This window comes from Lactuca sativa, chromosome 5 (genome assembly GCF_002870075.4).
Source record: "Lactuca sativa cultivar Salinas chromosome 5, Lsat_Salinas_v11, whole genome shotgun sequence".
Taxonomy (NCBI): domain Eukaryota; kingdom Viridiplantae; phylum Streptophyta; class Magnoliopsida; order Asterales; family Asteraceae; genus Lactuca; species Lactuca sativa.
Genome location: NC_056627.2, coordinates 352668446 through 352695801, shown reverse-complemented (window position 1 = coordinate 352695801; position 27356 = coordinate 352668446). Strand labels below are relative to the sequence as shown.

General features: G+C 36.0%; 1 protein-coding gene across 1 annotated transcript; it reads left to right on the top strand.

The window, feature by feature from the left end:
* The first annotated feature begins 23682 nt into the window (after nt 1-23682).
* Nucleotides 23683-24758, top strand: LOC111900648 (auxin-induced in root cultures protein 12). The gene has a single exon (XM_023896529.3). It carries the CDS (start codon nt 23882-23884, stop codon nt 24629-24631), a length of 750 nt encoding a protein of 249 aa, XP_023752297.1. The 5' UTR covers nt 23683-23881; the 3' UTR covers nt 24632-24758.
* The last annotated feature ends 2598 nt before the right edge of the window (nt 24759-27356 follow it).

Sequence of the window (27356 nt, the reverse complement as noted above, 5' to 3'; positions counted from 1 at the left end):
TAGGGCAGCTTCGCAACCAATGCCCCTTCCTTTGGAAACAAAACACATGGACCCTTTGGTAATGGCACATGAGACTATCTCAGACTTAGCATTTCTCTTTACCATTTGGTCAACCGAGTTGACTATGACCGATCCCTTTCCATTGGGAAGAGAAATGCTTTTCTAGATATCCAATGCTACCATTGTCAATGTCCATTTAAGACTTGGGAAGTTGTTCTTTTAATCAAATTTGCTTTACTGGTGTTCCAAATCATTGCTGATTCCACAACACCATGCAAATAGATAACATCATTAAGGGTCATGTCATAGTTTGTGTCATAGTAGTCCCAAAGAGACTCACTATGTTACTAAGAAAGTGATTGAACATCCAACCTTCACGATACTTTGACACCCAACTCTCCCGGCTTGTCAATATGTGACTTTATCTCCAAGATGTGAGCACACATAGACTATGCTTGCCAATAGGGATTGAGTGACTTTAAACTTTTCAAGAACTTGTGGGTGAGGGAGAATAATTGGAGGAGGTGGAGGAAGTGAAGCATGATGTTGAGGGACACCATCTTCAATAGATTTGGGAAGATCATAGTTGTCTGAACCAGACATCTATAATGGGAGAAAATCAAGTTAGTTGATTCAAAGTCCTTAATATAACACCCAATATGAAATATTAAGGCTAGGACCCAACACAATATTTTATAATTTGGAAGAGGGATGCCGTAATCCAAGCTATAAAATATTTGAAGGTAGGCGAATGACGATTCACCAATTTCCACCATGAAAAACGAAATAATTTATTAGGTTTTAATTGGATTTGAAATTCCTAGATCTTTTTAGATTCATTGAACTTTTCAATGGCATGTTTCAATCTCGAGTGTGCCCTCTCAAATTTTGTGACTGGGATGCCGAGGATCACAAAACATGGTGTGAATAACCATGCCAATTCACTTGGTACCCTTAATATTATCTCCCAATCAATGTGCCGGTTAACCACACACGCTCCATTGATCTATGACAAACATTAAGTCACCCTTCGTGATCCTTAGTAGTCCAAGTTAGTGTGCCGGTTAACCACACACGCTCCACCAACGACTTGGTAAGGTACAAAGTGTGAATTCCATGGGCTAGCACCAAATTCATATTTTTCCTAAAGTAACTAAGATTGGGAATTAAATAAAAAAATATTTAGTTACTTTATAATAATCATTATACTTTTAATGAGGATTTAAAGTCATTGTCCTACCCGTTCGGCTAACGACCCTCCACCGATCAAGCAAGCGGTGGGTGAGAGTGGACACCCATTAAGTCGCCATTTTATAGGCAACAACCTTATACCCACCTTATAGACCGGCTTCGTGAATGAGGCCTACTAACGGTAAAACGACTTGTTCTTATACATATATATATATATATATATATATATAAAAGTAACCATTAATGTTATAAATAGTATAAGTGTTGAATTTTAACTTTTAAAATTCTAAGTGTTGGAATTAAAGTTTATTAAAGTGTGTGAAACTTTTCCAAATTCCAAAACTTGAGGACAAGTTTTGAAACTATTCAAAACTAATTAATTCCACGATTTATGTGTTTAAAGTAGTTTTAATCCAAAAACTCTTCAAGTTCCATAACTCGAGGACAAGTTATGGAAGACTTTAAACTAATAAAAGAATTACTTTTCTTTATTTTATAACTTATGGAATTAATTAAGGTTACACTTTATTTATATATTTATAAATGAAGTGACTCTTGAACCTCCATAACTTAAGGACAAGACTCTTCATCTTTTGTAACCATCCAAGACTTTTCATTTCATAACTTATGAATTAAAGGTTCATAAAAATGAAGACTCTTCATTTTCATGTAACTTATGTGTTTTAAGTGTGTGTTAAATAAAAGTGACCTTTGGATATCCATAACTTGAGGACAAATTATGGACTCCATTAAAACACATAAATGATCAAGAATTAATCCTAAACAATTCAGCAAATAATTCCTATCGTCTTCTAAATTCATAAGAACATGAACATGATCATCAAAATTTCAAGAATTATATGAACACATAAAAAACATGGAATTTTGATATATGTTATTGTAAATGGATTAGAACAACCATTACACCAACTAAAATAAGTTTTAAAACATCAAAACAGTTTAGGGTAATGTTTCTAGTCCATTTCCAGCAGCAAAAGTCAAAAATCTGCACTCTGTGGCTCCTACTCGTCGAGTGCATGAACCTACTCGGCAAGTAGGTTGAAGATACACATGGACTCTGCGAGTCCCCCCATGGACTCGGCGAGTTCATCAGTCAGACAGCAAGTTTTTCGACTTTTTCAACTATTTTGCATCAAGTATCAAACAAGCAAGCCTAGGCTTTGATACCACTGTTGGGTTTTGAGCAATCTAACACTTCCTAAGTGTGCATGCAACCCTAATAAACCTTGGATCTATGTTTGTCTAAATACATGCAAACAAGTTAACTATTTTAAAAATGTTAAAAACATCAAGTTAAGAATTCCAAATCATCATATACTTCCGATTTCGACTTCAGATGCGACATCCTATCTCTGATCGATTTCTCAAATTGATTTTGATTTCCGAAAATCTGATTAGGAACCTGTGATTACCGATTCTAAGTCCCTCAATGTCGACTTTGACTGCGAGTCCATAACTCCGATTCCAATTTCATGAACAACGAAGAAATTTCGGTTTAGTTGAAGAAATCTGGATGATTATTGAAGGTTGGAGGAAAATTTTTGATAATGAACGCACAGTTATCGAATTCTCTATAGTTACGTATTTGAGATTGAAGGTTATTACGATATTTACAAGTTTGTCATCGTGTCTTTTATGCTTAGATTAAATGAGTGGCTGAGAATGATTCCCCCATTCTCAACCTTTTTTATTTTCTCAATTGAACCCACCTCTATATATATATATATATATATATATATATATATATATATATATAGGGAAGAGTTATATGGAAAATGAATGATTAGGGCAACACATATTTGAACCAATGAAAACATGACAACACATCACTTCCACAATAACTTCCACAATACATTACTTGTGAAGAAAGAAATGGACACATGTCATTTGATTATTGGTTCCGGTAGATGTTGCCCTAGTTATTTGTTTTCCATAGAACTCATTCCTATATATATATATATATATATATATATATATTGTTGGGTTTTGAGCAATCTAACACTTCCTAAGTGTGCATGCAACCCTAATAAACCTTGGATCTATGTTTGTCTAAATACATGCAAAATAATAATTTTCCAAGGTTCATAACCTATCTAACATGGCATGGGGAACATTTCAACATAAAAGAGTTAGAAGAGATTACATACCTTTTTGATGAGTTTGGTTCTTAAGGAGTTTGAGGGCCAAGCACCAATAGTGTGAATGCCTCAAATGGAATCACAAAACACCACAAACTCTTGGAAAACTTTGAGAGAGAATACACACTTGTATTTTCCGCCACACACAAGCACACACACACTAGTTCACCAGTTTCCCTTAAGGGCCATTTCATGCAACATAAGCATGCTTATATAGTGTACATGATTAGGGTGAAACCCTAATAACCCATGACTTTTCCTTTCCAAGGATCCATGGGTTAAAAGCTCCATGGATCATCCATGGACTTCCATCAAAGCCTAGCCCATTAACAAATGAGTGTTAGCCCACACTATATAATACCAATAGCCCACAATCTAATTAGTCTTCCTTTTAATCTCTAAATTAATTCATAATTAATTTAAGACTAAGACTAATTAAATAACATGACTTCATATTAATATATTATAACTTGTAATATATTAACAAACATATGTGTATAACTCTCATAAAATTATTCATAATAGTTCGGGTGAGATGCAACCCAAATGGACCATGTCGGGTCGGGTCAAGTATATACCAAATAAGTTATGGACTTAGACACCTTATCCAACATATATATCAAATAACCCTTCCCTATATATATATATATATATATATATATATATATATATATATATATATATAGGGAAGGGTTATTTGGAAAACAAAAAAACCCTAAAAATCATAAAAATGCATAAAAAAATACCAAGACATCACAACACTTTTTTTTTGAATTTTTGTATCAAAAAACCGCAGCATTTTTTACAATTTCGGTGGAAAAAAAAATAAAAAATCAATTTTTTTTGTAAAAAAAAATCAAATTTTTTATTCAGCGATTTTGACCTAAAAGTTGTGATTTTTTGATAAAAAAGTTTTGTGATCTCTAAGTATTTTTTTTATGAATTTTAATGATTTTTAGGGTTTTTTGTTTTCCATAGAACCTAAACCTATATATATATATATATATATATATATATATATATATATATATATATATATATATATATATGAAAATGTCAGTCTTACCGTTAGTAGGGCTCATTCACGAAGTTGGTCTATAGAGGGTGTTAAAGAAGCGGTTTGTAAAACGACTGCCACTGTGTGTCCACTCTTACCCACCGCACCTTAACTAGTGGAGGGTCGTTAGCCGAACGGGTAGGATAAGACATTAAACTCTTATTAAAAGTATATTGAATTATAAAGTAATTAAACCCGTTTATAAATTCTCAAATCTTAGTTACTTTAGGAAAATGTGAATTTGATGCTATCCCATGAAATTGCACATTGCACCTTATTGGTCGGTTAGTGGAGCGTGTGTGGTTAACCGGCACACTAATATGGACTAATGAATGATGGCGATGGGCTTCTCATAAATTATCATAGATCAATAGAGCGTGTGTGGTTAACCGGCACGTTGATTTGGTGATAAATGACAATGAGAGTACCAAACTAATTTGCATGGTTATTCACACCTTGTTTGTGATCCTCGGTATACCAGTCACAAAATTGAAGGGCATAATCGAGATTAAAAATGTCATTGAAAAGTTCGGTGAATCTCAAAAGATATAGGAATTTCATTTAAAACCTAATTTGTTTAAAATTTTGTTTTCATGGTGGAATTGGTAAATCGTCATTTACCTACCTTCAAATAATTTTCAACTGGATTACGACATCCCTCTTCCAAGTTGTGAATTATTGCGTTGGGTCCTAGCCTTAATATTTCATTTGGGTATTATATTAAGGATTAAATCAACTAACTTGAATTTCTCCCCCTTTTTTGTAGATGTCTAGTTCTGACAACTATGGTCTTCCTTATCCTTTTGGAAAAAGCTTTCCTCATGAAGATGATCTTCCACATGTCGATCAAAGTGAAAGATCGATCCCTTCTTCGTGCATTGGTGGAAGCATAAATCATACTTCTCGTCCTCCACCTCCCCCAGTGATTCTTCCTGATGCACGTTTTCGTCAACTTGAAAAGTTTAAGGTTACTTAAGCCCTATTGGCATGCAAACATAAAGATGGAAACTCTGTATGTGCACATGTTCTAAACATAAAGTCACACGTTGAAAGACTAAGAATGTTGGGTGTCGTTTTCCCGAGGAAGCTGGCTGTTGACTTGGTTCTTCAATCACTTCCTGAGTCGTATAGTCAGTTCGTTAGGGACTACTATATGACAGACCACAACATGACCCTTGTTGATCTTACATATTTGCTAATTGTTGCTGAATCAACAATGATTTGGCGCACTGGTAAAGAAAAATTGATTGGAAGATCTACCTCCAAAATTTCCGTGGACGTAGGCGATGACAATGATAATCCTGAAATGATTTCTTCTCCTAAGGGAGAGAAATCAGCCATGGTCGAAAAGTTTGACACTAAGAGAAATGTAAATTCTGAAATAGTCCCATGTGTCATTCCCAAAGAGTGCATATGTTTCTATCGCCAAGAGAAGGGGCATTGGATGCGAAGCTGCCGTATCTACCTGAAAGATCGCAAGGATAGTAAAGTCAAATTATATGACTCTACTTCAGGTATATCCACTATCTAACTTTATTAAGTTCCTATTTATAGGTTCTTAATACATGATGTGATAAGATTGCATTTTGATATTTTGTAGGATCGAAGAAAAGGAAAGAAGCTTAAAAGAAGAGTAAGTTGAGGTCTGATCGTGAAAAGATGGATTTCGGTCACATGGTTCGATGATCAGATTTTTGAGCTGCTACTTAGGAGTTATGATAAATTGCTTTGGAATATTTAGTAACATAGTTTTCATTTGTACTTGCATTGTAAGGACAATTTTTCCGCACGTTATCAATAAAATGAATTGTTTGTTTTATTTATGTTTCCTTGCAATGACATTTATGAAAATTGGTGTTTATATTTCTTTTGTTAGCAATGTTGAAAATGGATTTTATTCTTAGTTATATCATTTGTGGTAGTGTCATAATTTACTAATTAAGGAAAGATTCTCGTCACCCAAGTTTCAATTGGACAAAACTTGGAATCATGCGGTGTGAATTGTGCGATGAATGAGAATCTTGATCTTTGGGAAATTAAGACTAACTCCTTGTTCATATATATATATATATATATATATATATATATATATATATATATATATATATATGTGAGTCAAGTGAAAGACTAAAGGATCTAGTACACATTGATGTGGACTGGACAGATCCGCCACGAAGGATGATAAAGTTTGTTAGTTATGATTTACTGCTGGTACAGTGAATATGGTTATACTTAGAAGATTAAGTATAATTTTGATACTTTGAAAAGTTTCAAAGTATAGCATAATGATTAAGAAGAATCAATTAGGCAAAAAGATAAAAGTATCTCCAATATGAAAGGAAAGGAGAGTACTTTAGTATCGAGTTTTATGACCATCCTAATGATTATGGAACCATGTCATATTTAATCCTCTAAAGAAATCTTTTTAAAATTGATCCAACTAAGAAGAGGAATCAATTCTTGAAAGGGTTTATATCAAAAAGGATGAGTCATACTTCATTCCGAAATCAAGTCTTAGAGTCGTACTTTGGGTACTCCAAGTTGCACCTTGAGTGACATGTTTTAAGTAGGTTTATAACGCCTCATGAAATGTGGAGTAGTGGTGTTTTCTTACTCTTGCAAATTTGAAATTGGTAGTTGTGACCAACTAAGACCAATTAAATGAATTGTTTTCTTGATAAGAACTCACACTAACTCTTGAATATTTGTTTGTCAAGAAATGTTTCTTGACAGAGAATCTTATATGTCAAGAGGTTAGTGGCAGTCTAGATGTTCTTGGATAGTTTCAGGAACTAATCAAGAATAAACCTTGTAGTTATCACTAGCACACGACCTGAGGTTGATAACCTATCGTGTTGACATATTCTTGTTTCTATGTCCATTCCAGTAAAGTTGGCTATGCGTGTGATTTCTATGAGTTCTCAATTGATTACATAAGGCAAAGCACCTAATTGGTGAAAGTGCATTAATCTATATGGGTGAGCTGCTCAATAACTTGGAAGCACTGGTAGGCCCTTGTGCTACTAGATGACAAGAAATTAAGATTAAAGAGGTTCAGTCCATATGAGTTTGTCATGAACCTTGTCTTGTGATAGTGGTTGGAAATGAAAATTTCATATGGATAGGAACACATACACCATAAAATCTAGGTGACAAGAGGTTTCTCTCTGCTTCATGAAAAATGATTGTGAGGAAACGCTTTCGCCAGTAGATTTTAGTTAGCAGTTGTGATAGTTGCGTTCTCAAATTCGAGTATGATTACGACATCTCTCTTCATAGTTCTAATTGTGAGAAATGGCAAATAGTTTGAACATTCGGGTGTTACTGCAATAAGTTCTTAAAAGGTTTAGACACACACATAAGCTATCTAATGAAAGGCGTGTGATCTTGAGAAGTCTAGATAAAGACTTATCGAAGCACCACTTATCAGAAATCTGAACTTTGGTAAGAAAGCCAATACGTATTGATTTCTAGAAGTTCAATTGATTTCTGGGTACATGTCAAAGCTAGTGGGAGCATAATTGTTATGCTCGCAAAGGTATAATTGTTATGCTAGTGGGAGCATAATTATTGTACTGAGTGTTGCAAGTAGACAATATTGGTTGTAGGAAACAAAGGTTACAAATTTGCAAAGTTGTAAGGTTTGCAAGTTCTTTCACTATAGAAATATTTAAGGGAGAATATACTAATACTTCATTTCGAATCTAAAAGTTTAGATTGAAACTTTAATAAAACTTAGTCATGGTCATATATGAATATCATGTTGAAATGTTTCAACATAGGAAATTCCATATATGGGAATATTTTAGCAAGAGATTGGTTAAGTATCATGTCTTTATGTAAGACATTATGAATCGTATCCCATATGCTTCGGGTATAGGATCGATTGCTTATGCTATAATATTTTCCTGTTCTGACTTTTCCAAATGCCTAATATGACTAAAGTTGTTAAACAACTTTCAAAGGACAATCTAAGGTTTACCAAATATTGGTAGCTTATAGACACTTGGAAGTATAGTAATGGATGGACCATATTGACATAATTATGAATAGATAGAATTCTATTAAGAATGGATTGTCATATGGAAATTGTGGAAATGTTTTCATAAAGGGAGTTGGATGTCAAGAATCTATGTGTAAGTTAGAAACTTTCATACAAGAAGGATGTTCAAGGAATGTACCTTGAATGTGAGACTTAATCTCCAGTGGGATGTTTTGTAATATCATTGGCAAAAGTCTCTATGAATTTGGTGCCTTTACATTACAAAAGGAACATTGCATGTAGGTTTATATCTAACAAGATTCTAGTAGTGGCAAGAATTTGGTATTCTTACACTTGTGATAAGGATTGGGAATTGTGAAATGAGCATCATTGGATATGTGTTCAATTGATCTATTTCACAAAGGGAGTACCATAGATAAACATAGTGTGCATGCTTGGAGCATGGGATGACTATTGTTTTAATTCAAGTATGAGTTGATTAGTCGAAACATTATACAATGAGTAAGGTCTAATTAATATGGTAATTAAATAGTAAGTGTTCTATTTATATTCAAAAGGTTGAGACCATATTGAATTAGGTTATTCTTGTGTTTCACTTTGCATGTTTTACTTCCTAAATAACTAGGTTATTCAAACATCCATAGTCGTTCATACATTGGAAGTAAGTAGTGAATTAAGATTGTCATGAATTCGTCTCTAGATTGTCTAAGTGCTTAGACGTAGCACAAGTTTGCTACAGTGTTCCTGAGTACTCATGAAATAGGATTTGAGTATTAGATTAAACCCACGCTCATTTGAATCACTTCATGGAGTTTATCACGAGTGATTGTGAGATGATAATATCTTATATTCTTGAAACGGAGAAATATAGTTGTTGTTTACGAGTCAGGTGCGCATTGATAATACGTAAACGCATTAGTAACTTGATGTTATAAAAAGTATTGTTGTGTGTGATTTGATGAGTAAATAGTATAATCATATGAGTCGAAATTTATCCATTCCTTTTACCCTAAATGGGATAAAAGCGATATTTGTGGGCCCCTCGATGATTTAGTGATGACACCCTAAGCGCTTGGCCAAGCCGACTAAGTTGATGTGTTCAATTGTAGTCTGAGCCAATCGTCGTAAATCGGAAGTCAGGAAATAAAACTTTGACAGAGAGAATGATTACAATACATTTCTCATGTACATACGATATCTTGTAAAACGGAGGAATATTTGATCCCTTATCTAAAGGACGCGTTTCTGATAAGATCAGAGTTCGACATCGGCTTTTGAAAGCTACGATTGCTAATCAGAATTTGAAGTCATACTTGCAATAATAGTTATTAGACTTATCCAAGTGGGAGACTGTTGGATTAGGTGTCTAAGCCCATAACTATATCTGGTATATACTTGATTTGATTATGAGCATGATCCTTTTTGTTTGCCTTCACTTATGCAACTTAATGGGATGACTATTGGAGAAAGAGAGTAGGATTTATTATATAAATAATAAACTGATACTCAGAATGATTTTATTAATATATTATAAGATTAATATATTATTTGGAAATCATATTATTATTAATAGTAACTGATCAGAAATTAATTTGATTTTTTATTTTGGCATTAAAGCAACTAATTAATAATGGAGGGTTTGTTTTGCAAATCATTGATAGTTGTAAAACTGGGCCTAGGGACTTCTTGATGGTAGTGGATGAAATTTATAGCTTGGGCTTATAAGATTTCGTCCAAGGCATCTTATAGAGGTCCATAGGTTGTTGTGGGCTTAAGTTAGGAACTAAGGTTTCCTTATTCAAGTCCAGCTTCAAGACTAAGCAACCTAGCCTTATATAAACCCTTTAAACCCTAAAGAAATCGTCCCTAAGATTCTAGGAGTTGCCCTAGCCGATTTTACACCTCTCTTCAAGTCATTCTTTGAATTGGGTGTTTGTGACTCCATTAGAGGTGCATCACTTGGTGCACTAAGCTTTCAAGAGTCAATGATTGTTCTTGTTATTACAATATAACAAGTGAGGTAATCTTCCAACCCTTTTATATATATGAATTTCGAAATTATGTATGCTAGATCTAGGGTTTTGCTTTGGATGGTTATTTTGCATGTATAACTTGAGAAAAACTTAGATCCAAAGCATTAGGGTTGCATGTGCACCGTAGGAATGTTGTAATGCTCAAAACCTACCAGGTCTAATTCTACCTAGTGAAGGCTACGAGCCAAATCATAGACTGGCAACGCTCTAACAACTACTCGTTGACATGGTGAAAGCTATAGGCCTCCTTGAAGTCTTACGACACCTCCGCACTGCCTATCATCCTAGTGAATGCTACGGCTTCCCTATAGTCTTACAACACTTCCACAAATTCCATGGTCCCAACCCATGGTCTTTCCCACTACCCACAAGTATACGTAACCACAAATCATTACGAGCTGAAACCCCATCCTGCTAAAACCTAATCAGGTGTTCGGGGCATGCTTCGAACCCCAAGACTTTATCAGACAGGAATAGCTAGAGTGGTACGAACACAACCCTCAACCTAAGACTAAACATAAACCCAAAATGCGCCATTATTGATGCTTGACGTCCTCGGACGAGATATCCTGAATCCCAACCGGTGCCTCTCTGATTACAACTGCCCAACGAACCTTATTCATTGAATACATTTTTTGGACCATTTCACGATCAGAACTAACTATTCCCTTTCCATTGGCTTTCCATTCTATGTTGACTCTCATTGGGAATATTTCCATTAATCCCTAGTGATTCTCCCCCACTTGGAATCATCTATGCCCTACTAACCACGAGATCAATGGATTTCCAATCCATCTCGCAACCTTAATACTCAAATTTGTCGACAACCTAAGCTTAAAAGAACTAACATTCCATGACTAGCCAATCCTAGCAAACACACACCTTCCAAAATTAGATGAATATACCTTGAAATCTCAACGAAATCAATATTCCCAAGAACAAAATCTCAATTATTGAAACGAGTATCCAACCAATTCAACGACCTATATCAATAAACAACCCAACCATATACCTTCTCATCTCAAAGCATTATCTCTATCGCAAGTAACTAAACAATTCCCTTATAATCACAACTTATAAACAAAACTCCCTGAACTGAATATTGTTGTTTCAACATCCTAATTCGCAATTCAAATGTTTGCTACTCCATTTTTACCGAAAGATTGACGTGCTCGAAGCCTCAATAACTGGTACAACTCGAACGCCTTCGAACAATCCCAATAGTTGAACAAGTCCACACAAAAGTGTACCAACCACACCTAGAAGTTGATGAATCACAACAAATCCTATCCCAATAGCAATAGCAATCGATTCAACGAGCTAACCAACCTTAGAAATGACATTTAGCCTGAGCAACACAAGCACCTATGAACTCCATCTGTGTTGTCTCTATTTGGATGACCAGATACAAAAAGATCATTTTTTGGAAGTTTCTGATACGTGTACCACATGCATGTCCATGAAAACATGAATCTGACAGCGACTCACTCCATACCCGCGCTCTGACCAATCGTTTACCTCTCAACCTTGAAAGATTTTGATGATCTCGAACTCCAAACTATGATGAACTTACATCACACTCTTCGCCGACCCATTGCATTGACCCCATTAGAACCAATTCAGTTGATGATCCTCCAAGAAGAACACTCATATTACATCTACCTATGCTCACACCACTGTTTCCATGTCACCTCCCGAACTGACGCCTACAATCGGATCCACCGACTACTCTTCTAACAAGACTCTCGGTATGTAAATTGTCATAGAACGATTCTTTAATAATAATTACCAGGCAATCATAAAGAACTATAATCCCTATATGTGATATCTAAAGCTTTCTAATATTCCAACTTCAAACCCGACGAAAGCGATCTATACACCATCTGTTTTACAAGGCACTCCGAGGGTTGAATCTTGGATCCATTGAAATCTAACGACGTCCCAATAAAAGCTTTAACTTAGCAACCAAAAACATGTCCAAATTAGATAAAATAAAGGTCAACATACATACCAATACCACCTGTCGAACAATAGGTGTTGGGGTCGACACTCCTTCCGGGCCCATGCAGGACAATCGGGTTTGAGATGACCCGATTTGTGGCAATGAAAACACATCTGCTCCTTTTTTTCAGTCGCACACAACATTCCCCTTCTCTCCATATTTGTAACGTTTGAACTTGAGGCAACCAAACCTGTGGGCTTCTCCACATTTGCTACAAATGTTGAAGTCCCCTCAACTTCCAATACCCAATCTAGCCACATCGACCTCCTTACTCATCACCAAAAGTGCTAAATCATGTGCTCGTTTCCTCTTCCCTTTTCGTATTCCCTCTTCAGGATCTCCGTCCCTAGTCGTCTCAGTACCTTCTGTCACAGTCCGAGTGACTGCATTCCGCTTCTAAATCTTGACAAGCAACTTGTCAAGGATTCGACCAATGATACCAGCCAACTCTTCTAGAAAAATATGTGAAACCTCAACAACAATCCAATCATGGAATTGATCCCCTAGGAGGCATGATGCATAACTCACCTTCGATCTCTCGAAGCAAGAACTTCAAATAGGGTCCTCCTCTCCGAAAAACTTTGGGTCTCCACAATCCTTGAACCCTTGATGAGAGAGAGTTCGAGCCCCCAACTGACCTACTGCAATCTTGGCCCTGAAAGCCCCAAGATGCTCATCCAAGAGCTCCATGATCCCTTCCTTGATGGTACCAAATATCACATGAGTCGCATCCACAATACCGCGAATGATCTCTGACATAACAAAATCATGTATCCTCTCATCAATCGGCTTAGTACCAAAGCCTAAACCTGAGCCAGAACCTCCTCCATAAGTGCTCATCACCATACTGTAAAGCAACCACACAAATAATCAGAACATTCCCAATAAATCCTCATCCTACAAGCTTCCTAGATTCTCCATGAGTTTCCTCGAGTCAAGTAGGGATCTTGTGCTTTCAGTAGTACTATCCCAATACTACCTTCCATACCTATCCATACTTTCCTAAAAATTATCCCGAATCCTCTAATTCACCTTCTCATCTGGTACTCCAAGTACTCGCTAAACAACACATCCAAACCCATTAAAACATTTCCTAGGCTCTCATAGGTTCCTCACCCTGCCATTAGCTACTAAAGAACTCTCACTAATGTCAGCTAGCCACTTCATGAATACAATCACATGCAGCAAAGCTTCGATAATCCTTCGACTAAAAGACTCAACCCTACAACGATTAGAATCAAATGAGATCTGCGTAATAGGGGCAAACTAATCACTCTAAGATTATTTAACCTTTGCAACATGTGACTTAACATATTCAGTTGATAGTTAACTCACATCATTAAGGGTCCCACAAAGCACAAAGCAAGCAACATTCATGCAGTAATATTCAAAGTCACAAAACAATCTAAGGACATCCCAAACTCACTTGCTACTAACATGCGAGGAACTTCCGCTAATAGTGTTGGTTGCCTTATGCATGAAAATGATGCACAATATAAGATCAAATAGACTGTCGAACAAATGACTCAACCCTAGAAACAAGAAATAAGGCTAAATCAGTCATTCTAGGGCTATATAATCAAAACCGTATACATGTTTTAAAGCATACACTTAGCTATCACTTCCACCAATATAGATTCCAACTCTAACATAGCATCTAATTATTCCTAGACTAAAAGGCATCACAATAGGTCCAATCTATCATGAAATTCCTGAAGGTCCTTAGCCTTATCCTAGCATGCAAACATTCCATATCATATAACATATTAACATGTACGGGTATTCTAGGAATCACATACTCGAGCTTGAATGATTACACACATCAAACCCCTTCTTCTTTTTTATAAAAATATTTTTAGAAAACTTATTTTCTTTCAAAGATATTACCAATTTCTCAATTTGAGTTCAGATACACCCGAGAGTGTGACCGATCCCTCAAACCAAGGCTCTGATACCAACTTGTAACGTCCCAATAATTCATAGTAAAATTTTCATTTTTAAAAAATTAAACCACACAAACAGGTTTTCCCAAAATCGGTCAAAGTGAATATATTATTTAAACATCAGAGTATAAATCACAGATAACCAATGCGGGAAACTGTGGAGGATGTTATGCAGTCATGTTGGGCCCTTCCCTTTCGTATCGGAAATACCTAGAACCATAAACATAAAACCGTATGCACAAAGCTTAGCGAGTTACCCAAAAACCACATACAATCACACATATATAAATATAACATCACGTGTCTGTGTCGGGTCCGTATCAACCCCCATAATGACTCCGAGCCCAAATTGGTTTTATGCATATAACATACAATCATGCTAGTAATAGTCACATAGACAGTCAAGCACACACAGACATATCAGCAAGTGTCAGAAAGACATCTATCATCCTATAATCATAATCCAGTGGGCCAGTATTGGTGCCTTAGACCCATGAGTACAGTGAAGAGACTCACCTGAAGCACAACGCCGACTAAAACCCAACTCAATGTCGCGCTGACCACAACTAATAGCTCTCACCACCAAAAGATGGGTGCTAAACACCTCTTATCAATCCACAGAAGGATAACCCTAAGTCTATTGATGTATGTAAAATGCACTTGTTTTATTCCTACTTTTTATTGATAAATTTAACACACAAAGGCAGTGAACCTGTCTTTTAGTGGTATAGTTGGATAAATAGGGTGTCGGTCTCAGGGAACGGGAAAATTAAACTAATAGCTAATTTTAACTAAGCAAATAATGAAAGTAAAAAGGTTTTTTTTCTCTAGTTTTGCAAGACTAGAAACTTAAACACACCATAAAAACACTTAATTAACTAAGTAACTAAAGCAAACAACTAATTCACCAAATTTGATAAAGATGTTTCTATTTAGGTTCAACCAATTCACTCCTATGGTTATTTTGAATTTATGATAGATTAATTGTTATTGGCTACCAACTATAGTGGTTAGGTTCATGTTCATTACTCCTAACCCTTAGACAATCAATTAATTCAAGCGGTGATCAAGTGTTTAAACTAATTAATTCCCTAGATTAATGATTTGGATTAAATAAGATTTGTAGTGGTTAATCAAATTAGTGGTTCAATTAACCTCTTGTTTGTTGGTTTCTCAAACAAGCTCACACATTAATCTACCCATTACCTTGTTAATCTTAGTTTCATATTCATTATTCCTAAGCATATGATTAAGTGTTCACATAGACATATGAGGTTAACAACTAAGAGATGTTCATGCAGCTTAATTGTCTTCCAGTTAACAGAAAATAGTTGTGATTAATGCATAAGGTTCTTTAACAAACTTAATTTAATAAATCACCAATAAACAATCAATCAAAAGCTATGAATTAAACCATAGGAGTTCCTTGGTATTCCCCAAACAGAAACAAAAACGTATTTAGCTCATAGTTGCAGTAAAAACAAACACAAAAACAGGTTTAACTAAGCTAATCATACTCAATTCCTAAAGCTAAGTGGAATAATTAACCTAGTTGCCTTGATTCTTCAAGAGATTGAAGATTAGAGTTCCTCAGCACCTTCAAGGGTTCTCCAATCGCAGATGAATCTCCAAAAAACGCCAGAAAAGTAGTCCCATCGGATAAAGGCTCGGTTTTTATAGCTATCTCAAAACAGGGTGTACTCGGCGAGTAGCAGACCCAACTCGCCGAGTAGGTTCTTACTTATCCGTCTCAAATCAGGAGTTGTGACTTATCTTCTGCAATATTCTAATGAACTCGCCGAGTAGGCTCGTGTACTCGCCGAGTAGGAAAGCTTTTGTCCCTCAATCTTCATTCTTTGGTCTCTAATTGCTTCCCATTGTTCCCTTTCACTCCCAATCATGTCTTTTGGACTGAAAACAAAATTTAAACAGTATTAAGTATCTTTTGTCCATATTATTCACATAATTAGTTAAAAATGAATAAAAATGTATGCTAAATAATTAACTAATTATGCACATATCATCTACCATCTAAAAATAGAAACATGACCATAGTCAACCCATGTCAAAAGTCAATGGTCAAAGTCAACGACCAATGTTGACTTTAGTCAGCCACCATGGCGTAGCCTGCCTTGGCCACGCTGTGGCCCTCATGCGATAAAACTGATGGAAGATTCCCAATCGTCACACTATGACAACCTATGGTCACAGCGTGGGAGCCGAGATTCCAACAACTTAATGTATTAAGCTATTTTCTTCGATTCCAAGAGCTCCAAAGCTCACATCTGGTCCATAGTATGGTCTAAATGGATAAAGTTTCCAACTTTATCAACTAAGACACCTAAAGAGATCAAGATCTCAAACCCTAAGTCCATGTAAAGCCAAAACCAACAATGTCTTAAACATTAAGTCCTTAATCTGAAATAGCTCTTAATCCAATCACTCCGAAAGCATTTATAATATCATATCTATCATAAAGGTGAAAGATTATAGACATGCATACCCAAAAACATGTCTAGAATCCATTTTAGGTCATAGTAAGCTAAGAATGCCCAAAACTCACGCAATGATGAGAACTTCCAACCAAAGTCTAGATCTACTACATATGTTGCTATTGGGACCTAGGAGAGTCATAAAGTTGGCAACTTTATGAGTTCCTTCCCTCGACACTTTATTAAACATGAATAACATTGGACAATTTTCAAGATCTAACCACAAAAGCCATAAAGTTAGAGCCTTTGACACTTACAAAGGTCCAGAAGCTATGAGGTATGTTGATGGTGTTGCTTCCTTGCAATATCCCATAACTGAGCACCTTCTTCTCATTCTTCCCTTATTCTCCAAGATAACAAATGCTCAAAAAAGGCCACAAACACCAATGGAATGGAGGTTAGGGTTTCTCTGAGATATAATAATGTTGGAGGTTGAAGATGAACCCTAGGAATGGCTTAGAGAGGTTTAAATATGAAGCAAACCCTACAAGAATCATGGGATTGGACTAGAATAGCTGCCACACTATGGCAACCCTTGGTCACGCCATGGAGGTTCAATAAAACACATGATCCTCCAAACATTTTCCATGTCGTGGGCATCCTTGCCCAAGTCGTGCCATAGAACTTCCTCCAAAACTTCATTTTTTTTGTCCTTGATAAAAGTAAGCTTAACCCATCTGGAGCACAAGTGTTACACTAGAAAGTAGATGTGTAATACCCAAAAATTTGATGCCAATATAAAACTTTTTCAAAACATTTTTAAAACCAATCATCATTAAAAAGTTGTTTTCAAAATATATAACATCAGTGTTTTCCCAGAAACATAAACAAATCATGAGGGGCTGTACGATCATGCCTTCGCCTTGTCGCGGTCCCCCAATGTACCTCAAACAATAAACTAAAACTGTAAGCCCGAAAACTTAGTAAGCTCCCCCAAAATACCCATACCCGTAACAACACACATATAATCACAAACAACATACTATGGGTCCAATTAACCATCGGGTTGGAATACCCCACGCCTTCAACCATCTGGTTAGAGTGCTAATCATACTATGGGTCCAATCATCCTCGGGATGGAATACCCCAGGACCACAACCAACAGGTTGGAATGCCCACATACTATGAGTCCAATCATCCTCGGGATGGAATACTCACGATCCACTACCAACAGGTTGGAATGCCCAGGTCTATTGGCTTTCGCACAAAGCAAATAAGCCTCAACCGCCAACCAAACATTTGCACATATAACAGATAATCATATAATAGTGTATAGACATAACTGATCTAACAGATCATACCATACACCACATAATATTATCCTACCCTTTAGGATACCGAACTAACAGGTCATACCACATGTCACATAATATCATCCTACCCCATAGGATACCGATCTAACCGATCATACTAGCATAACACAACCAATAACAATTTAAAGGTTCGTCCTTGGTGCCTTAGACCCTTGAGTATAGTGAGGATAAATCACCTCACAATGTCGCACTGAAAATGATAGGCTCAACTCTCGAATCACCAACATGAACTCCACCACCTATAGTTACCATAAAACCCTTTTTCCCATAAATCTCCAAATTACCAAAAAAACCCCAGAGGTCAACTGGTCAACCCTTGGCCAAAGTCAAAGTCAACAGTCAAGGTCAACAGTCCATGTTAACCCAACTCGTCGAGTGCAGATCACCGAATCGTCGAGTTCTTCCTGAACTCGATAAGTCATAAAATCCTAGGTTGGCTCGTCGAGTTCCCTTATAACTCGTCGAGTTCATATGTGTCCAAAGGTTGAGAGAAACCCTAGCCGACTCGCCGAGTCTAAGGCAATCTTCAACGGACTTGCTGAGTTGTTCATCAACTCGTCGAGTTCATGACCATCCTCATATGACTCGCCTAGTCGACCTTGCGACTCGCCGAGTCCCTTCAATCCCTCAACCATACAGATGCTTTTTAAGCCATGCCAAGGCTCCATATTGTAGATCCAGCTTCCTAAGGCATGTTTATCAAATAAAGTTGCAAACTTTACGTGCATGAAAGGCTCTAAAGGCTCTAAATGACAAATCTAAGATTATATTGGAGTTTTACACTCAAGGAGGCTTCATGCAGGACCAAACTCTAAACTTTATGAACCTAGAACCCAAAAAGGGTCGAGATATTTTTAGTTGCAACTTCAGATCTAGCTCATACATCGCAATATCATCATAACCAAGCCAAAAATACCCTAAACTCCACCCAAATGAGATCTAGAAAGAAATGAGGTAAAGGTGACGACTTGATACCTTCAAATGATGCTAACTGAGGTAGATTTCTGATCCCCACAAGTTCCTTGCTTCTAGCCACTTGTTTCTCCAAGCTTTCCTCACTAAGAGTCACCTTCCAAAACTTATAACACACAAAATGAAGCACACACACAAATTAGGATTGGTTTGGTTCTCAAAAGACTGCAAGGGGGTAAAGGGAGGCTGTTGATCCTTTAAATAGGGTGCAAAATCCCAGGATTTAGGGTTTCATCTGCCAGCTCCTAATCGTTGAGTCCCTTCTTAGACTCGGCGAGTAGGTCATTAAAACGCGTGGACTAACCCGCTGCTACTCGACGAGTAGGGCAACCAACTCGTCGAGTAGCCCATGAAACCAACAAACTTTATATTAAATCAATACCTGAAAAATCGGGGCGTTACAAGATGAAGGTTGATCTCTTTAGTTTCCAAGCTCCAAAACCAAGTCTTTGAAGAATAACACATTCAAAAGCCACAAAACACCATAAAAAAGGATGAGAGGAGAGAGGAGGAGCTTAATATAGGTTTGATTAAAAGATATGTTCTTGATCTAGTGGATGTAACATCCCAAAAACCATGATAAAAGTTTTTCATTTTGAAAAGACATTTTCATAAAATCCATAAAGTAAGCAATCATTGTTTCAAAACAAACCCATAAAAATCAGAGTATCTATATTATATCTCAGAACATAAATCAACATAAGGATGTGTACAATCATGCCTTTGCCTTGCACCGATAATTTGAAGTACCTGAAACATTTAAATCCATAACTGTAAGCCAAAGCTTAGTGAGTTCCCCCAAAATACCCCACAAATAAATACACATACAATGCATGCACACATGAGTCTATAGTCGGCTTGGACTGCTTCGCAAGACCTGTAGGATGCTTGGACTGCTCTATGATCCTACAATCTACTTGTAACATTCCAAAAAATTATAGTAAAAGTTTTCGTTTTCAAAACCATTTAATAATCCATAAATCATACAAAACATTGTTTGCAAAATCCATAATCATTAATCAGAGTATCCCAAAATCATCTATCAATAAAATATCCAAAGATGATGTGCACAATCACGCCTTTGCCTTGCCCTAATTATCTGATGTATCTAAAACCATGAAATCAAACTATAAGCCAAAACTTAGTGAGTTCGCCTAAAATACCCCACACAATCAAACATATACAAACATGCATGTTGGGTCCACCGTCATCAGTCTGGATTACCCCTGGGTCCACAATCATCGAAATGCATTACCCCTAAGCCCACAACATAAGTCTGGATTGCCCTCCCAACCCTTAACTTATGACTGGATTTCTCTCACACCCACATCGTAAGTCTGGATTGCCCTACCGACCCTTAACTTCTAACTGGATTGCTCTCGGGTTTTTTTGCTTCTGCACAAAGCAATATCGCCGCAACCCACCTATACTATGTCGACATATGCAACATATAAACCTAAACATATAACCAGAAAGTACAAGTAATCATATAGATCTACAAGTCTAACAACTCACTACAACATAGCAACATCCTATATACAAGGGTCCATATAACCAGAAAGTACAAGTAATCATACAGATCTAGCGGGCCGACATTGGTGCCTTCAACCCATGAGTGCAGTGAGGAAAAACTCACCTCAAAGTCTAGAAAATAGTTGAAGTGCTCGTTGATCCAAATATCGGGTCTACTGGTCACTTGTACAACAAACAGGGACGAAGCCTCAATCTACAACTTAACATACCCCAAACGACCTAAAGTCAAACTTAGTCAAAGTCAATGGTCAATAGTTAAAGTCAACATCCAGCCCGAGTACAGCCAATGTACCAGCTCTACGCCCAACGTAGATCCCAAGATGGAAATTACGGGTGGAAATGAGGCTACGCGCTACGTAGCCAGAATTATGCCCCGTGTAATAGGTTGTTGTCAAACTTATCCAATTAAGTGCTTAATACAGAAAGTTAACCATCAAATTCTCAGATCTGGTTCCTAATTAGGATGGTCTAAAAAACCAAGATGTAGTCTTTAAGTCTCAAAGGGACCAAAATGCATCTTTCTCAACTTAATCCATTAAGTCCAAGTCTCCAACATTCAGATATGAATCAATATAAAGTTTAGATGGATAAAGTTTCCAACTTTATCCATAACAAGGTCACAAACTTTCAAGATCTAAATTTTATGCAGTAAAATAACCAAAGAGTGACAAAATGGCCAATAACAAGATCTAAGAAATCAATGAGCAAGATATAAGCTTTTTACTCACAATGGTCTAGAAATAAAGCAACCTTGTTAGATCTATACTTGAATCCTTCTTGCATGTACTTTAGAAACACATTGTTCTTCAAGATTCAACCTTCCAATGGAGAAATAAGCTCATAAAAGATGCCAAGGCTCAAAACAAGCAAGAGGAGGCTAGGTTTTCTCAAGGAGAGAGGGTTTCTCATAAGTTAGAGCCCTTATATAAGGGCTTAAAATCGAAGAATTAGGGTTTTGATCTGCCGCAATTACGACCTTTGTAACCTAAGTTACGCCATGCATATCCCATTAGAAGCGCGATCCACATTCAACAAGTTACGCCATGCGTAGCAACTATGCCCTGCATAACTTTCCTACGTCGTGTGTAGGACAAAAGCACCAATTTCCAACTCAACTTCAAACGACCATAACTTCTTCGTTTCAACTCTGTTTTCGGCGTTCTTTATATGCACCGAAAGGTATTGAAGAGCCCCAAAATCTTATATAGTTACTTTGGAGTAAAAACATATCAAACTAAAATCCTTAATTCATGTAAGAAACCCAAGATATCACCTTTCCAATTTTACCCTTTGCTTCAAGGCACAAATCGAGGGCTTTATTACTTAATCTAACGTTACCAACATTCGAAAAGGGCTAAAACCCTATTCATTTGAAGCCCAACACCACCACTTGATCAAATTTCCACCCGATGTCTCGAAATTAAAACATTACTAAAACCAGGTGTTACATTAATGGACCGCCTCGTAAGGCCTACGTTAGCCAGACCGGTCCCTTGGGCCTATAGTCTGACTGGACCGTCTCGCAAGACCTATAGTACACCTGGACCACAATCGCCTTAACCCAACCACAATATGTCGACATATGCAAACAGATAAACAATAACCAACAAAGCACATGTAATCATAACAGATCTACCAATCCAACATATTAGTACAACATACCAACATCCTACACACAAGGATACATACTGCAATACAAAGTATAGTGAGAAAACTTACCTCACATTCTAGCTGATAACACAATAACTTTCATGAATCCAAGAAATGGCACTATGAGTCACTTATATAATAAATAGGGACCAATCCTCAATCCATACCCCCAAATTCCTCAAGTTGACCAAAAGTCAGTTTGATCAAAAAGTCAAAGGTCAACGATCAAAAGTCCATCAGTCGGTCATCATGTCGTGGCCAAGCATTTTCCATGTCATGATGACCTCATGAAAAAAACAGGTGCGAAGACCACCTATCGCCACGTCGTGGGACTTATCCTCCACGTCGTAGGAACTGTTCTGTCCCGCTTAATGCATTAAGCTCTTAATCCTTCAAGCAACTTACTCATACTCTCAATTAAGCTCTTAATCCTTCAAACTCTCAATCCTTCTTGGTATCTTGTTTTCCCTTTTTCTTTTGGGTCAACTTTAGGATCTTGAACCGACTCTTGAACGAGTTCTTTAACGGGTCCTTCATCGGAATAATCTGTTTGCTCATCGAGTAGGCAGCATGGTTGGGATTAAAAACTAATTTAGGGTTGAGGTTGGGAAACGAATTGAGTTTCTTGAACCGACTCAAATGGATCAAGATCGAAATTTAGACGAGGTATTGGTTAGGATTGGAAATTAGTTTGGGGATGTTTTGGTAAAATGACATGAGTTGAGATTGGAATTAAGAAGAGTACGAATTGAATGAATATATTTGTGGAGCCATAGTAGGATAATAATAACTAGCGAGTGAATGAACGAGTTGATCAATTGAAAGTCGATAACATGTTGGTGATGAAAGGTTTAACGATGTAAGGTTTGGTGATTGAGGATTTGGAGGTGAAAAGTTTAATGATGAAATGTTTGAAGATTTTTTTTGTTTCTTCTTGGGGTTTTATTTAGTTAGGTGAACACATTTTTGTTTAGTGAATTGAAAATTTTTGTGAGAGAAAGAATAATATTTTGTGTGTGTCAAATGTTGAGTGTAGTGTTAATTTATAATGCTGGATAAAATTTTTTAATTTTAATGTTTTAAGGTAAATATCGGATTTTTTATAAAGAAGATATTTTTTTTTGAATTTGGTCAAAACAAAAATAGGATCCGGTCAAAAGTCAAAGGACCAATCAGAGCCAAGACAATTTTCTCTCTCTCTTGATGAGCACCATGAGGCGGTGTTCATCTTCCGTAGCGAGCGTTCTTAGCGCTCGACTCCCTCGAGACTTAAGATTTATGATCTTAAAAATCAGAGCTACATAATGATTTCACAAAAAATATATACGATTAAATAAATTACAATGTATAATTGTATATCTTTGTATAATCTGATTTAAATTAAATATTTTTACGTTCAGTTTTTTCCAGAATGCTAAAAACCCATTGGACAGAAAAAAGAAAAGTTACTGGTTCGCTTATAAAAAGCTATTTATGTCCCCTTCTGCTGTTCTGCATTAACGTCCCACGCACCAAGTTACTCCACCGGAAACAATGGCGTTTCTCAACCGAAATTCGTCGCTCTGTTTTCTCGTGCTAACTTTCGCATATCTGGTGTTGCTAACCTCTCCGGTGCATTCTCTCAGCTGTTCATCACAGAAGTTCACCAACAAGAAGCTCTACACCAAGTGCACCGATCTACCAACCCTCGGTGCATCGCTCCACTGGACTCACATCCCAAAAAACTCCTCCCTCTCAATCGCATTCGTCGCGCCTCCTGCTAAATCAGAGGGATGGATCGCGTGGGCTATTAACCCGACACAAACCGGCATGGCCGGTTCTCAAGCACTCGTCGCGTTCAAGGACTCGAACGGCTCGATGACAGTGAAGACATACAACATCAGCTCGTATTCCTCCCTTGTTGAAGGCAAGATCTCGCTTGAAGTTCCAGAGTCCAGCGCGGAGTACAGCGACAAATCGATGAAGATCTTCGCAACGGTGAAGTTGCCTAAGACGATGACGGAGGTGAATCATGTCTGGCAGGTCGGTGGTTCGGTTGAGGAGGGAATGCCGGTGAAACATGAATTTCAGCCGGCGAATTTGAAGGCGATGGGGAAACTGCAACTGCAATTGACGGAGAATGCACAGAGTAATGGTACTGCTACAACCCCCGTCGGCAGTCCTAGCATTGCTCCGACCACATCCATAACTCCATCCCCAAGCCCAAGGACTAACTCAGGTTCTCGCAATACCATATCGTACGCATTCTTTATGCTTATGATTAGGGTTTTGATCTTGAATTAGGATATAAACATAGACATTATGTTCATTTCCATGTTTTTTTTTCAGTCGTTTTCATCATATGATCGTGTTTACATAATATATATTACAATTTAGTTCTGTTATAATCATCTGATTCTTATTTGTTGTAGCGATTTATCCTTACTGATCTCTGTTATTCAACTTGTTGGTTCGTGATGCTTTATATAAAATAAGATCTTAAATTACATCCTCATAAATCATCATATAGAACGTAAACAACATTGAATTGAATAATGAATATAGTTGAGTATCATTGTATGAATGCATTTTAGGATTTTTCCTGATAAATTTCGATGTTGAAACTGCAAGAGTGTTTGGATCTAATAACAGATTATTTTTCCAATAAATCATGACATTTATAAAAAATATCTGATTATTTTAATTACAAAATCCTTAAAATATACGGGACATTGATTACTTAACCATTTATGTTTTTAACAAAAATAAAAAAAAAAATTTAAATGACCGTTTTGTCCTAAACTAGAGTTATTTCCAACTTGTTATTGACCAACCGTACTTAAACAAAAACATTTAATGTTTATTAAAAAAAAAAAACTCTCTAATAATATCCGGGATATTTATATCAAAATGTCTAATATCAGAATTGTTTTTTTTTTTAAATTTTAAAACGTCTTTTAAAACAAAATAAATGTTGGCCTTTTAAAACAAAATATTGGTTATTTTTTAGTAGTAACAAATCTAATCAATTAAATATTAGTTGACTTAAAAGTTGTTTGATTGGACGAGATTTTTTATTTTTTTATGAGCATAATGTCTTAGACATGCATGATTAAAGAATTTAAGTGCCATTAGTTTAATGTCATTATGTAATTGAATGTGCATTAGTTAAAGGGACAGACTAATAAGCATGAGATATGGAAATGATATTAATTGTTAATCTGTAGAACAAATCGAATCTTGTAACAGAAATAAGTTATAAGTTATATAATAGATTTAACAATGTCAATAAGTAAATTACAATTATGATTCAAATTAATATAATTACTTTTAAATAAATTAACATATGCCTCTACGTTTTTTCAAAATCTTATTTATTTAAGAAAGGTTGAAAATGTTTCATTCTCTTAAGTCTCAACATCATATTCTCATGATGTATTGTGGTCAACGACGTATATGGGTCCCCCCCCCCCCCCCAAAATACCCACCCACACCTGAAACCGACGTTAGTTTTCACATTTCACAAGCACTTTACTGAATCACACATTCTTTGTTTTGTTCCCAATTTTCATCATAAATTATTCATAATTCATAAGTCTGTAGCATATCAAGAAACTTGAAATCCCTTTTTATTTTTAAACACTCATATAGGAGTATTAAAAGGACACTAGAAAGAAGTTAGGTTAAAAACCAATTACAAAGTATTAAGTGGTTGTTGAAGTCAACAAAACCCAATTACTAATGTATTTTCTATTTTTATTACTATACCACAAAAAAAAAAAAAAAAAAAAAAAAAAAAAAAAAAAAAAAAACTTTCTAATACAATAAAAAATACCCTCTTTTCTCAATGCCTTATATGCAAAAAGCATGTTATTTCTATATTTCCAAATAAACTAAATCGTAGTACCTCCAATAGCATCCACCAATATTTTCTTTTTAGCAAATCAACTTTAACATGTTAATCCATGAGTAAAAATCTTGGAGTAAACTAAACTCCAATGTTTGAATATCCAACCATATCTAAAAACAACACACCAAGTTCTCGATGCAACTTCACATCTCACAAAGAGATGATCAAGCTGCTCCACCTCCATAGAACAAATTGGACACATAATAGAAGTAATATCAACAAGACTATAGGACAAATTCAATCTTGTCAATAACATATCAATCAAAGATCTCCAAATCATACTATTAACTTTCCTAGGCAAGAAGGAGTTCCACCAAGTTTTGAAATTACCATTAGGAAAAATCACCTAATTAATCACCTAAGTTACCAATATCCCACTACAATTTATCATCTTCATTCGAAAAAACGACCCAAGTTACCAATATTGTTTAATGAACCTATTTGTCATAGATATTGAATGAAACATAATATTATTTAATGAATAATTTGTTGTATATTTTGAACTATTAGGAACACATGTATATAAACACGTTCATACTCACATAATTGTACACATACATACGTATATACCAAGATTGTAAAAGTCGCTCGACGTTAGCTAGTCGCTGGACTGGGGTTAAGGGATTAATCGGCTAGGCGGAGATTAATCGGGGGATCAATCGGGGACCATTAGTTGCTAATTTGTTATATTTTAAAAAACTAAATATGACTAATATCATATAAAAGTTCGTAAATGCCACTAATATCATACAAAATAGGTTAATATGAGAAATACAACACTAATCATACCTCAAATAGTTTTTGTTGAGATATAAATTCTTCAAAGAGTTAAAATTTCATCGGGTTCTACTGTTTTAGTCATTGTGTATGCATGGATTAATCGTTAGGCGTTCTCTAATCGGTCGAGTAGCGCCTAGAGATTAATCGGGGCCTAATTGAGATTTTTACAACATTGGTATATACATAATACAATTATACATAGAAGATAAAACATGTATTACATTATTATGAAATATAAAATATAATTCATTTACTGATTTGTGATTTATCGAGCGAAAGGAAAAAAAACTAGAAAGATGGATGTTTGATAATTTGAAAAGAATCCTATGGCTAATCATA

Excerpts from the sequence above, each read along its gene's own strand:
- LOC111900648 (XM_023896529.3), top strand. The coding sequence starts at position 23,882 with ATGGCGTTTCTCAACCGAAATTCGTCGCTCTGTTTTCTCGTGCTAACT.